Below are 14,991 nucleotides of genomic sequence, written 5' to 3'. Positions count from 1 at the left end.
TACATGTGCGTAAGTATCAAATGACGGATGGATGATATGCAGGTATTTACGAATTGCTTGCCTTTCTCGTGTACCCGCCACATGCCCAGGGGTCCGTTGATCGAAGCCGTTCATGCTGTGGACTCTATATTAGAAACAAACGCTGTAGGGATGATTCTGGCTATCACCATCTGTAGTTGAGTCTGCGGCAATGAAAAGAAAACTTTCAATGGCTGGCGTTCAACACTTAAAAATCAAAGCCTGAGATAATTACTGATAGTGGGATAATGGCTTTATATGGCAGCACCTAGAACATGGATAATGTGTACGTGGGACACCACTACCCAGTGATTGGCGGTTGGATCCTGAGTCGCAAAAGAGACGACGGATTCCTGCCTACGGACAAAAACATCATTCCTCCAATATCCCTCTCTCTCATTATCAGAAGCTGTGATGGACGTCGTTGCTTCTGCACCACTCGTATTGATGGCCTCTCTCTCTCTCTCTTTCTACGTGTGTGGAGAAGCTGTGATGGACATTGCTGCTTCTGCACCACTCGTTTTGATGGCCCGTTAATCACATTCATATAATGTATCCGATCACTAAAGGAAGCAGAAGATCCCCTCCCGATGGCGGGAAATTCCACCGCTCTTCTTTTCCTTCCGCAATCTGCTTCCTCACCTTCTTTTCAATCTCTTCTCCCAACGAGAATATCCCCACAGAAAAAAACTGCTTCTCGAATCCCCGCGCGAAGAAAACCGACTTCTCTGGCTCGAGCTGATCTCGCCGATGGCGAAAACGTACGGAAGGAGGATATCATCATTGTTGGAGCTGGAATCGCTGGTCTTGCTACATCACTCTCTCTTCACAGGTTCGAATCCCTCAAATTAAAAAAAGAAAAAGAAATAGAAGGTAATCCAATTTCTTTTATGGGTTTTTGTTTTGTGAGAATTCACGACATTACCCTTCCAGGCTTGGCGTGCGGTCCCTGGTGCTGGAGCAGGCGGAATCACTTCGGATCAGCGGGACCTCATTGACCCTCTTCAAGAACGGTTGGCATGTGCTGGACGCCATTGGAGTGGGCGACAATCTCCGGAGACAATTTCTTGAAATTCAAGGGTAAAATGCCAGGTTCCTTTTCTGGATCGTCATTTGTTTCTGATGAAAATGAGAGAATTTTGTTGGGTTATTATACACATTCTCCCTGGAATTCGTTTCTCACTCTTACATTGATCTGATTGAATTCGAACGATGAGGGATGGTTTGGATATGCGTATTGATGGGGATTTTCTCCTCATTGCTGGGTTCGATGAAATCGAACCAGCTTCGATATCATCGAATATTTTCGGGATTTTTCACCCCGGGTCGCTGGACAGTTTTGGTCCGTCTTCGATATCATCGAAGGACCTTAGATGATATCGAAGGTTGTCATCGAGGGACCTTCAATATCATCGAAGAGTTATGCAGATGCGATTGCGGAAACGCAGATTCTGTGGATCTTGTTTCCTATTCTGATTTTACCTCTTTCTATTCTTATATAAAGGGGTGTATATGGGATTGGGGTGTATTCCAGGGTATTCTAAGGTTTCCTAAAGGTTTTCTAGGAGAGCTTAGGGCTATCAAAGGTGAGAGAGAGAGAGAGAGAGAGAGAGAGAAGAAGCTTGTGGAAGGGAGATTCTGCTCGTAGAGGTGATCTACTTCGCAGTCCATGTCTCAGCGCTTTTACGTCTTCGTGATTTGTGAGATCTCTCCGTTTTTCTTTTATTCTCTTATTGTTTATCCACTCCTGCGTGAGTGAAGAAGGTTTGATCCAAGCGGTGTGTGCTTATGATCGGTTGTAACGTTCTGCTTTATAGTGGATTGTTGATCTGGATGAGGTCCCGTGGTTTTTACCTCTTTGAGGGTTTTCCACGTAAAATTCTCTGGTGTCATGTGGTTTATGCTTTGATTTATTTTATTGTTTTATTATCCCATAATTCTGGTTTGTTTTGGGAGGCTAGATCCTAAGGTTTTGTGCAAGGCCCCCAACAAAGTGGTATCAGAGCTAAGTTCATTGAACGGAGTGGGATTGGTTCTGAATTATGGAAGGTGGCTCATCAAGGATGATCAGCCTCAATGGTTCTAACTCGACCATATGGAAGGCTAGGATGGATGACTTGCTTTATTGCAAGGACATGCATTCTCCAATTCACGGCATGTCAGCAAAGTCAAAGGATATGACAGATGATGATTGTAAGAAGATGGACCGGAAGGCGGTGGGGTTTATTAGACAATGGTTGGACGATTCCGTATTCCACCATATGTCTACGGAGACCTCAGTCGCTAGCCTATGGCTGAAATTACAATGGTTGTATGAGAGGAAGACAGCCGGTAATAAAAATTTTCTAATAAGGCGACTTATGAATCTCAAGTTCAAAGATGGTGGTTCTATGGCCGAGCACATGAATGAGGTCAGCAATATAGTGAACCAAGTCTCTGCTATGAAGATGGTCCTAAATAATGAATTGCAGGCTTTGCTATTGCTTAGTTCATTGCCTGACAGTTGGGAGACATTGGTGGTGTCTTTAAGTAATCTGCGCCAGACGGAAAGGTATCCATGGAATAGGTAACCAGTTGTCTCTTCAATGAGGAGACAGGGAGGAAGTCTCTGGGATCTACTCAGCAAGACACCCTTGTGACACAGGAACGGGGGAGAGGAAAGAACATGAAGGGCGGGAAGGCCCAAAATAAATCAAGAGGCAAGTCGAGTATCAGGAAGGATGTTGAATGCTAGAATTGTGGCAAGAAGGGCCACTATAAGCATAAATATCGTAAGAATAAAAACGACAAGAAAGGAAAAGGAAAGGAGAAGGAAGATGAATCAAATTCCACTGCAGTCGCTTCAGATGGCGACGTTGTAGTTATTCTTTCCGCAGATTATGATGTTTATCTCACGGCTACAAGTCAGGACACCGACTGGGTGATTGACTCGGGAGCCTCTTTTCATGCGACTCCACGTGGTGATTTCTTCACAAGTTACAAGTCATGTGACTATGGGACCGTGAAGATGGGAAATTCTGGCGTATCGAAGATCGTATGGGTCGGTGATATTTGTGTGAAGACCGATGTGGGCTACACATTGGTTCTCAGGGATGTGAGGCATATCCCAAACCTTCGCCTCAACTTGATGTCGACGGAAAGGTTAGATGATAATGGCTATGAAAGCCGGTTTGCTGGTAGGCACTGGAAGCTCATCAAGGGTTCATTAATCGCAGCCAGAGGAAAGAAGTGTTGCACCCTTTACAAGGCAATTGTCAGTGTGTGCAAGGGTGGGTTGAATGCAGCAGAAGATTTAGCTATTGACATGTGGCACAAGTGTCTAAGCCACATGAGTGAAAAAGGGCTTCAGCTACTAGCGAGGAAGCGGCTCCTTCTAGACATGACACGTATACCTTTCAAAACCTGTATTGATTGTTTATCAGGAAAACAATATAAAGTTTCATTTATTAAATCTGTTTCTCATGTTAATAAAGTGCATGCATTAGATTTGGTTTATTCTGATGTTTGTCGTCCTATGAGGACAAAAACCTTGGGTGGGGCATTGTATTTTGTCACTTTTATAGATGATACATTTATGAGGGTTTGGGTTTATGCTTTCAAATCCAAGGATGAGGCCTTTGGTGTGTTTAAATTGTTTCATGTTATGGTCGAGAGAGAGACAGGTAAATCATTGAAGTGCATCCGCACTGACAATGGTGGTGAATACATTGGCGACTTTCATGAGTATTGCAAGTCCCTGGGTATACGACATGAACAGACGGTTCCCAAAACCCCCCAGCATAATGGTGTAGCTGAGCGAATGAATCACACCATTGTAGAGAGAATCAGATGCATGTTATCCCATGCGAAGTTGCCCAAGACGTTCTGGGGAGAAGCAATGCACACGGCAGTGTATCTGATAAACAGGTCCCCCTCAGCCATGTTGAATGGAGAAGTGCCTGAGAAGGTGTGGACTGGACAGGATCCATCGTACAGTCATCTCAGGGTGTTTGGATGCAGGGCATCCGTTCACGTACCAAAAGACGAGAGGTCCAAGCTCGATATGAAGATCAAGCAGTGTGTGTTCTTGGGGTACGGTGATGAAAAATTCGGTTACAGATTGTGGGATCTGACCGAGAAGAAGCTCGTCAGGAGCAGAGATATGGTTTTCTTTGAAGATCAGTGTATAGAAAACATTGGTAAGCCAGAGAAGAACTGGCTTAGTTCAGGTGAGCTAGAGGACATGGATCCGATTATTCCTCCCATGGTGCCTGATGACGGGGGAGTACAGCAAGGTGCAAAGAACAAGAGAGTTCCTACAAAAGATGGACCGGGGGAGCAGCCTCCACCTGATGCACCTGTTGAGCCACGGGTGAGGAGGTCATCTAGGGACAGACAGTCGTCCAAGAGGTACTTACCGCATGAATACATTATGCTCACTGATGAGGGAGAGCCAGAAGATTATTCTGAGGCCCTAGCCGACGAGCATAAGGGGGAGTGGTTGAAAGCTATGCAAGAGGAGATGGAATCCTTGCATAAGAACTACACCGATGATATGGTGAAATTGCCTAACGGCAAGAAAGCTTTGAGCAACAAGTGGGTGTTCAGAAAGAAAGTTGAGCAGAAGAATTCACAGACGAGGTTTAAGGCTAGACTTGTGGTAAAAGGGTTCGGTTAGAGGAAAGGTATAGACTTCGAAGAGATATTTTCACCAGTGGTGAAAATGACATCCATACGGGTGTTGCTTGGGTTGGTGGCTAGCATAGATCTAGAGATAGAGTAGTTAGATGTTAAAACTGTCTTTCTCCATGGTGACCTGGAAGAAGAGATCTACATGCACCAACCAGAGGGGTTCAAGGTCAAACGCAAAGAGCATATGGTGTGTAGGCTGAGGAAGAGCTTGTATGGGCTGAAACAAGCTCCAAGGCAATGGTACAAGAAGTTTAACTTGTTTATGTTTAAGCATGAGTATGACAGAACGGAGTCGGACCACTGTGTGTTCACGCGTAAGTTCTCAGATGGTGATTTCTTAGTTCTGTTGTTATACGTTAATGACATGCTCATTATGAGAAAAGACATCAAGAAGATTGACACGCTGAAACAGGAGCTGAGCAAGTCATTCGCAATGAAAGACTTGGGCTCAGCTAAGCAGATCCTAGGAATGGAGATAACTCGTGACAGAAACAGCAGAAAGCTTTGGTTGTCACAAGAGCAGTATATTGAGAAAGTCCTATAGCGGTTCAATATGAATGTAGCAAAGCCGATCTGTACTCCACTGGATAGTCACTTCAGATTGAGCGACAAACAATGTCCCAAGGCGAAGGCAGAGGTGGATGAGATGCAGAAGATACCCTACGCGTCAGCGGTAGGAAGTTTGATGTATGCTATGGTGTGTACACGCCCAGACATAGCATATGCGGTTGGTGTTGTCAGCCAGTATCTTGCCAATCCTAGTAAAGAGCATTGGGCAGCGGTGAAATGGATACTACGGTATCTAAGAGGCTCATCCAGGTTAAGCCTATGCTATGGTGACGAAAAACCTGTGTTAGAAGGCTACACAGATGCAGATATGGCAGGCGACACAGACTCCGGGAAGTCTATATCGGGGTTCATGTTCACGTTTGCAGGAAGAGCGGTCTCTTGGCATAGCAAGCTACAGAAGGTCGTAGCATTGTCTACGACAGAGGCCGAGTACATTGCGGTCACAGAGGCATGTAAAGAGATGCTTTGGATGAAGAGGTTCCTATAAGAACTTAGCCTGAAGCAGGAGCAGCAAGTGGTCTATTGCGACAGCCAAAGTGCTATACACTTGAGCAAGAATCCAAATCAGCACTCCAAGTCGAAGCACATAGAGATTCGGTATCACTGGATCAGGGATACTTTGGAACAGAAGGTGTTACAGCTTGAGAAGGTCCACACGGACGATAATGGGTCAGACATGATGACCAAAGTTTTGCTCAAGGGCAAGTTTGAAGTTTGCAGAAACCAGGCTGGCTTGAAGAAAGTGAATTCCTCCTAAGTCTTAAATGGGGAGATTTGATGGGGATTTTCTCCTCATTGTTGGGTTCGATGAAATCGAATCAGCTTCGATATCATCGAATATTTTTCACCCAGGGTCGCTGAACAGTTTTGGTCCATTTTCGATATCATCAAAGGACCTTAGATGATATCGAAGGTTGTCATCGAAGGACCTTCGATATCATCGAAGAGTTACGCAGATACGATTGCAGAAACGCAGATTCTGTGGATCTTGTTTCGTATTTTGATTCTACATCTTTCTATTCTTATATAAAGGGGTGTATACGGGATTGGGGTGTATTCCAGGGTATTCCAAGGTTTCCTAAAGGTTTTCTAGGAGGGCTTAGGGCTATCAAAGGTGAGAGAGAGAGAGAGAGAGAGAAAGAGAGAGAGAGGAAGCTTGTGGAAGGGAGATTCTGTTCGTAGAGGTGATCTACTTCGCAGTCCACGTCTCAGCGCTTCTACGTCCTCGTGATCGGTGAGATCTCTCCGTTTTTCTTTTGTTCTCTTATTGTTTATCTACTCCTGCGTGAGTGAAGAAGGTTTGATCCAAGCGGTGTGTGCTTGTGATCGGTTGCAACGTTCTGCTTTATAGTGGATTATTGATCTGGACGAGGTCCCGTGGTTTTTACCTCTTTAAGGGTTTTCCACGTAAAATTCTCTGGTGTCGTGTGGTTTATGCTTTGATTTATTTCATTGCTTTATTATCCCATAATTCTGGTTTGTTTTGGGAGGCTAGATTCTAAGGTTTTGTGCAAGGCCCCTAACACGTATAAAGTTTTTAGCTGTAAACACTTTACACTTGAAGAGAGTTTTAAGTTTAAACAGTTATGTGTTTGGCTAGCTTGTAAAACGTTTACCACGTATAGAGTCTCTATTCACACTACATACAGCTTCGGGCGGTAAATCCCACCAAAATCTGCAAATCACACAAAAACAGCTTGATTTTTTTGGGGCCCTAGGCATGCATCAATGTACAGGCTGGATGTCTTGCACCACCCATTATAGTGGACCCCACACTATCTGGAAGGTTTATAATGGTGGGCATCCCATCCCAAATGTTCTCTCATGTGATCTATTTGATGATCAATCAGGCTGTTATTTTCAAGGCTGTAGGAGAGCATCAAGGGACGCACATGATGGGCAGATTAGATATACTATACACATCATGTGGGCCCTATACATCATGTCAACCATTGTGTTTGTGATCTACTTCAGTTATAAAGACTTACCTATAATCTGAAATATGGCTTTTTGCTTCAAAAAAATGGGTGAGTTTACTTGTCTGCAAAGTATACACAACTTATAAACACTTTATAGGCAAATTTTGCCATCAAAACACTTGCTTGTAAAGTGTTTGCCTATAACCCCTTTACAACTAAGCATTTTACAGACATCCAAACAACCCCTAATTGAAACATATATTCATGGTTTAACATATCGTCTTATGCCTGTATGTAAATGTATCATCTGGGTTCTTATTCATGCCTCGGTGGTAGACTCACAAGAGTTTCGACACGAGGTCATGGGTTCGAGTACCCATTGTGGTGAAATCCCACTGTGGCGAGAGTGCATGGGTGTGTGTGGGGTGTTAGTGCGTGTGTAAAAAAATGTATCATCCATGAACGGTATGACTGGATCAGCTCGAAACAGCCCGATACAGGGGCAATACAACCCGGTATCGGTGGGGAACAATTTGATATACAAAAATCGATTTTCAGACCACGTGTGTATTTTCAAGACAAGATTACTAATCTATATCTTTAACCCCAGATAATTGAAATTTATGAATATGTATGTAATAGCTAATTGCACTCATGGACTTGTATACACATGAATGGTAGCTGCGACTCATCTGTTTGTGCCTCCGCGATTCACGTCTATGCATGCTTAAATCGCATAGCGTGTAATATCACATGCGCACAAAAAATGGACTAGCTCGGATTGTTCACATACCTTGCCCTGTTTTTTTTTTTTCTCTCTCTAATGCATCTTGTAAGCTGCTTTTTCCTTCTTCTTCTTCTTCTTCCTCTGTCTTCTTTTTTGGCAATGACGAGTTGCTTTCATTACCTACTCACTTGGAAATTGTACATATGGCATACATGCTAACTCAAATTAAACTGTCCAAGTCATGGGACCCACTGTATAAATTAGATTGATTGAACTATTCTAACCTCTGATTAATGGGCATTTGTTTGTTGGATTCGGGCCATCTTTCACTTTAACTGCCCATTACAATCCACCAATTGCTAGGTAGAATATTAATTCAGCATAATTTTTTGACTACCATCTAAAGTGGGCCCATGATTTGGATGGTTTAATTGGAGATAAGTGTATGCCATGTGTACAGTTTACGAGGTGCATGAGGACGAATCGTTACACTGTCAAACTATCAAAGTTTCTCTCTTTTTGTAGTTACCTGGCAACAGGCACTTTTAGCCATGTCTTGGTAGCAAGCTATGGATGCGAGAGATTGGCAATAATACTTAACTATCTCCACTATTTATCGAAAACTGAGGAATTATAGGATCCTCAATGGAAAGCTTTGCACAGTATACTTGGGTTTCCAGATCTGGCAAGTGGTGCTGATGGTTTAGTAATCCAAACCGCTGGTATGTTGTATCCCGTGGTGGATGGAGCATGCCCAAAAACTCTACCGGATTTGAAGATTCTAATGAGCAATCTTAATGCAGGGGCATTTTCACACTGGGATCGAGCGGGGTCGCCTGTGGGATGCAGGGGCACACTCAGGGTGGGTGACCCATGTGATTTGGGGCCTACGGGCGAGGTCTCATGTTCGAGACTCCTCACCAGGGGTGATTAATGCGCATTTTACATTGGGCTCGAGTGAGGTAGCCCGTGGGATGCGGGGACACACTCGGGGTGAGCAGCCCATGTGATTTGGGGCTCACGAAGGGGGTTCGGCCGAGGTCCTAAAACTCATGAGATGTGGGGCTTGGGATATGAGATAAAGGGATTAATTCGTCATACTTTAACAGTTCGAGCTTTTAGAGCAAGTGGTTAATTGTCCTGCGTCAAATTGGTATCAGAGTGGGAGGTCTTGTGTTCTAGACCCCCTACTGGGGGTGATTAATGCAGGGGACCACGAAGGGGGTTTGGTTGTTGCCCAATTTTTATTTTCAACTGTCTATTTGTAGGCCAAAAATCCAAAGTTTTTGCTTGTCCTGTCCAGGAGATTCTTGGGGCATAGTCCATCAATAGGGGTACAGACATTTGCATGGTGTTTAGTTATTTGGATAGTGGGCCACTTAACCTCTTCTAAACTTCTTGATGGTATCAGCTTTGTGCAGGATGGTGATTAAATCAGAAGATGGGAGGAAGTTGCGATCATTCACATTCAAGGATGAATCTGTGGGGTAATATATGGCTTTCCATTTTGTTTGGTGCACCTCTTTGAGCTGATGCATTTCTCGTAATACCTCAGTAACTCTTTTGCTGTTCTCCATTGAAATGCACTTCCATGATCGTCCTGTGGGCAGTCAAGAAGTTCGTGCTGTGGAAAGAAGGCTGCTTTTGGAATCTGTTGCTAATCAGTTGCCAGCAGATACGATCTGTTTTTCATCAAGGCTGGCAGATATTAGAAGAACCGAAACTGGCGAAACATTATTGGTACTTGATGACGGCACAAGATTACTTACAAAGGTAGCCTACTCAACTTTGATAGTAGCACACAAAAATTCTAACCATGTACATTTTGTTAGATTTTGAAAAGTACATCTGCTCCAATTACTTGTACTTTTTAAAAAAAATAAAAAAATTTAAAGGCAGTTTATCTTGTACTTTGAAAGAAAGGAATGCCCATGTTTATCTTAATTACATGATATGAATAGATGCTGCTTGGGAACTTACAGTCTTTATATGACTCATGAGAACTGATTTAAAGTCCTATGCCTTTGGATATTTTTTCTAACGTCAAATATACTTCAGATGTATTTATGGAGTTCTCCTTGATGGGAACTTGTATCTTTGTGAATTGCATTTAAAGTAATGCCTCAATATTGTTAACTAGTATTCTGTTTATCTCTTTGGAGAACATAATTTGGCTTGAATCAGTAATCACTCTAGTTTTTTTCTTTATTAATATAGGAAACTGCAGAACGAGCTGATAAAACTTGTTTTATTCTAAACAGGCTAAACCCATAGTGATAATTTACAGTGTTTCATCTGTCTCTACCTAGTGTAGTTCAGATTGGGCATGAATTTAGATATTCTTTTGGAACTTAATTGGTTCTACTATTAGGCTCACAAACACAGGCATTTTGATGAGGGATGCTAGTAATGGAATGGTGAAAACCGGAGATTCGTACAATATGTTGAGAGGACTCCAAACAGAAAATAAAATGACTAGAAGTACACTTCCCTTTCAGATCGAATTCTTGATAAATATAAGATACTAAATGTTCAAGATAAAACTCCAAGATGCTTATGAGATTTAAAAAGAAGAAGAAAAAAAAAAAAAGGACAAGAAAAGAAAAGAAAAACTCAGAATGAAGTGTGGAAAGATGTCAATCCACTCTCTCCACACAATAAGCAGTTTTTCAATACAGGGCGTCTTTCACTTTCAAGAATGAGGAATCACCGGTTATAGCTTCTATGCAATTAGATTATCATATCAAACTTCTAATCAACAGAATGCTTTTTTTAATAGGTTCTAATCAACATAATTCTTTGATCCTGCCACTGTAAAATTGTTATTCCCAATGCCATTCATGCATGGGCACTTAAAATGGTCCACCAATTTCCAAAGTTAACCTGATATTGCAATTATCTATGTAATAATCTGAATAAACAATCATTTATGGAATAAACATAGCAATTATCCAGCATTTTCCTTTTTCATTCTTTGCTTGTTTGTTTGTTTTTGTTTTTGCTTCTTGCCTCTGCCTCAGAGCTTTTTCTATGAAAGATTTCAGTATCTTTCAAAAAAAAAAAAAACCATAGTAAGGAATTTGTGGGCTGATATGCTTCTTGTGGAATCTTATCTCAAAACCTGTTTGCAGATTGTAATTGGCTGTGATGGTATCCGGTCACCAGTTGCAAAATGGATGGGATTCTCTGAACCTACCTATGTTGGGCACTGTGCTTTCCGTGGGCTTGCTTTCTACCCCAATGGCCAGCCATTCGAACCGAAACTGAGCTACATATACGGAAGGGGCTTGCGCGCTGGTTTTGTTCCAATTTCTTCTACCAAGGTTTATTGGTTCATCTGCTTCAACAGCCCATCTCCAGGTCAATCCATGGAACTTAATTAAGAAACTGATTTCGAGGATAATACAATTGAAAATCATTAGCAACCTTGATTAATTGCATTTATCATGGATTTTAAGAAAATGATAAGGCTGAATATCACAATTATTCTGTATTCAAGGAAAGGCTCTTTTTTATCATATATAATTGATTTTTCCGATACTCGTTCTTTGGACCTTTATATAGCTATGTCCAGAACTGAGGTGGGCTACACCATCTGGAAGCATGGTTATCTTGCCTAAAAGATCTGGAGTCATTTCGTGGGGCCCACCTGAGTTTTGGAATAGCCTTAAATTTGGTGGGACCCCTCATTCAGGAGGGACATGCAATGGATGGTGAGATGTCTGAACCACATTTCAGTGGGCCAACAAACAATCAGGAAGGTTTCTATGGGTGGACATCCACTCTCCACTGTTTCCAGTCATGTGGATTACAATCCAGTTGAAAATGGATTGAAAGACACTGGAACTGGATCATGGGTTGATGAGGAAAACATAGATGGACCTACAAGCTTCCATTGCCCTTTTCTCTACTAGTAAAAATAAATAATTTTTTATTGATTCCTAACATAGTGGGAACTGACTTATGCTATATTACTGATCGCATCAAGTGGGAGCATTTGGTGCGCAGAAAAATAGAAATCGAAAATGTAATTTGAGAATAACAGGACTTCTAACTGTGAAAGTGAGTCTGTGTCAGAGTGAGGAGCTATTTAGCTTCTGGGGATATCCTTAGAGGAATTTCTAGGATATAGGAGAGGTGATTTCTTTAGGGAATGGGCAGAGGTTCTTATGTAACTCCAGCAGTTCTAACTCGGGCAGTTCTGGGTGTATTGCCCTTTGAGGGCAGTATTTTCTGCCCATCCAGGCATTTTCTAATAAAATTCTCTTGTTAATAAAAAGATGTAATGTGAGAAAAATATTGATGAGACTAATGTTGTTTAGCCACATCAAGGAATCCTCCTTGCATCAGGAAGATGATTATCTCAATGCATTTCCTCTGTTGTCAGACAGTTTCAAAGGCCATAAAGACACTCATCATCATCTTAGGGCCTGTTTGTTTATGCCTGAAAATGAGTTAATCACATTTTAGTTAATTGTAATTATATGTAAGAAATCATAATTAATTTTTAGTAAATATTAAGAATAGTCTTGATAACCAACAATCATAATTTCTAATACATAATTACGATCAACTAGAATGCGATGAACCCATTTTTAGTCGTCTACAAAACAGGCCCGCAACCTTCTCCCAGAAATGAAGGCCCTAAACACAGAAATTTCTGACCTCTAGTCAACTCACCCTAACAAGTAATTTGTGTCCAAAATAGGCATGTCAAAACCTACCTTTAACAAATGACTCTGACCTCTTCTTTTTTAACAAATAGGGGATTTCCTATAGGACTAATCCTAACTATCAATTGAGAGAGAGAGAGAGAGAGAGAGAGAGAGAGAGATGCTACCACGATTTGTGCAAGGAGATATTGAAGAGGTGAACCTCAGCACATGTGCCAATGTAGAGCATACATATGAGATCCAGGCACTGTACCAGGTGGGGCTCCATGTGACTGTTCCCAGTTCCAAAGGCCAGTCCCCTTGTTAGGTAGAACGTCATATCCATTAAATATGGGGAGTTTTGTTTTTTTGTTTTTTAAAATCTTTCTCAATGTCCATTCTCCTAGACAATTATGGCTCACCTTTTCAGTAGGTTGGCCTGATATACAGGATGGCCTGTGCAAGTGTGCTGCTGTTCCCCTCTTCATTCTCTCCTTGCATGGACCACCAGTGTAGCATTACTTATAAGACTACCCTATCAACTAGATTTTAGCCCAAATAAGAAACTCCGAGTTACAATAGAAACTTGAAGGATTGTCATTTTCAGTCACAACCATTGGACCAAAAGATCTAAAATTTAAGGACACTTGCAGATGAGACATCAAGTATATTTGATGTTTTGACGCTGCACCATTTGTATTTCACAAGCACCTACCAACCTTACCCCTTTTGCTTCCCTTCTGTTCTTGTGGTAGTCTTATAAAGCCCGTCTCAGTCAGTCTTCCAACATTTTCACACACAGAATGCAGCCGTATCAAGTAATTCGCTAAGGTGCAAATGGATTATTATGTGATATAGGTATCTAACTCTGTTTGAAAACTCAGAAAAGCTCACCTCTGACTCGATTAGACTTGACTCAACAACACTTGGAAAAACTTAACTCGACTGACCAAGTTCCAAAATATTTATAATTATTAACCATTAAATATTCCTGAGTCATACCAAGACTCGTCAAATGCTCAACTGAGTCACTCTTGACGTTTTTTTAAAAATCTGGATGATCTGTTATTTTATCTAAGACCTGTTCAAAACTGAGTTGGCTTGTTCGACTCGGAAAAGCTTGACTCGACTCGCCTGGAGCCATGGTATTTGTAATTTTCAACTATTAAATATTCCCGAGTGTCAGTTTTCAATACATGAAAACAACTTGACCGAGTTAGTAGACTCCTAACAGACTTTGAAGAGCAATCTAGTTTTCAAGTTTCAAAGCTAACTTCAAACTTCCATGATATGGCAGGGCCAAAGATCACAGACCCAGATGTGTTGAAGAAGCAAGCTCAGGAACTAGTGAGGAACTGGCCTTCAGAGCTGTTAGATGTCATAGAGAGCACTCCAGACAACACAATCATCAAGACACCACTTGTGGACCGGTGGTTATGGCCAGGGGTGAGCCCATCAGTGTCAACTGGTGGGGTGGTGCTGGTGGGTGATGCATGGCATCCCATGACTCCCAATCTCGGGCAAGGTGCTTGTTGTGCATTGGAAGATGCTGTTGTCCTGGCCGGGAAGCTCGCGGGTGCACTCGGAGGCGGGCCGCAGCATGTCGAAGAAGCATTCAAGGAATATGGTAGAGAGAGATGGGCTCGCATTTTTCCGTTGACCGCACGTGCCAACCTCGTTGGGTCCCTTCTACAGTGGGAGAATCCAGTGGGGTGCGCCATTCGGAACAATATCGTCATCCCAAAGCTGGTGAGGCTGGGACCGTTGCTGGAGCACACGAATTACGAGTGTGAATTGCTGAAATACAATGCATGAATCAGATGAGGTATTACACAATGGTGGACCAGAATATCTACAATGCACTTGGATTTTGAGTTTTGTTCAGGTGGGGATCATGTTTCAATGACCCCAGCTGTTGATATGATGGGCCCCACCATTGATGCCCCATGTACAAAAAATCTACTAGATAGAAAAATCAATATAAAAATCAAGTCATTTCCTTTTTCAACAATCTATTGAACGGCCATAAATTAAGGGTTAGGATCTGTGGAGATTTTTTATTTTTTATTTTGTGGTGCATGGGCAATGCACCAAAAACGGTGATGAGGAGATGCTAGGAGCTAGTGGGTGCAGATCAGGTGGCTTTTACCAAACGGTGACACTCCAATGACTGGAGAGTGTTGGCGATATGACTTCACGAATGGACCAATGTACCAAAAATGGTGGTAAATAGGTATTCTTAGCCGTTCCGTTTATAGATTTATTATTGATGGTTGATCTAAGTCGCTTTGTACCGTTCAAAAATAGGTGGAGGATTAGAATTAGATGGGTATGAAGTTCCAAATACCATTAGGATGGGTTATGTGCGGAAACGTTTATCTACCTTGTCTGGTTCACAATCTCTAGCGTGGGAGAAGGATTTAACTCATGTAAT

The 14,991-nt window shown here is 42.1% G+C and overlaps 1 protein-coding gene across 2 annotated transcripts; it reads left to right on the top strand.

Annotated features, from left to right (window-relative positions):
• The first annotated feature begins 427 nt into the window (after nt 1-427).
• Nucleotides 428-14,568, top strand: LOC131232998 (monooxygenase 2). Of its 2 annotated transcripts, none has more exons than XM_058229547.1 (6): nt 428-850; nt 952-1,098; nt 9,327-9,392; nt 9,516-9,678; nt 11,037-11,265; nt 13,855-14,568. In XM_058229547.1, the coding sequence occupies exons 1-6, from the start codon at nt 609-611 to the stop codon at nt 14,370-14,372; spliced, it is 1,365 nt and encodes a 454-aa protein (XP_058085530.1). In that variant the 5' UTR covers nt 428-608; the 3' UTR covers nt 14,373-14,568. The 2 variants fall into 2 exon arrangements, with proteins under 2 accessions (XP_058085530.1, XP_058085532.1); XM_058229549.1 differs by having other exon boundaries at nt 710-850; nt 9,317-9,392.
• The last annotated feature ends 423 nt before the right edge of the window (nt 14,569-14,991 follow it).

The sequence above is a fragment of the Magnolia sinica genome, chromosome 18 (assembly GCF_029962835.1).
Source record: "Magnolia sinica isolate HGM2019 chromosome 18, MsV1, whole genome shotgun sequence".
NCBI lineage: Eukaryota > Viridiplantae > Streptophyta > Magnoliopsida > Magnoliales > Magnoliaceae > Magnolia > Magnolia sinica.
The sequence above is the reverse complement of the archived record's forward strand: the minus strand, read 5'-3'. Positions and strand labels throughout refer to the sequence as shown.

What these genes read in the sequence shown, in the direction of transcription:
- LOC131232998 (XM_058229547.1), top strand. Translation starts at nt 609, where the DNA reads ATGGCGGGAAATTCCACCGCTCTTCTTTTCCTTCCGCAATCTGCTTCC. An exon ending in TTCAAGGATGAATCTGTGGG is followed by an intron (nt 9,393 to 9,515) that starts GTAATATATGGC and finishes TCCTGTGGGCAG; the next exon opens with TCAAGAAGTTCGTGCTGTGG. An exon ending in CTTCAACAGCCCATCTCCAG is followed by an intron (nt 11,266 to 13,854) that starts GTCAATCCATGG and finishes ATGATATGGCAG; the next exon opens with GGCCAAAGATCACAGACCCA.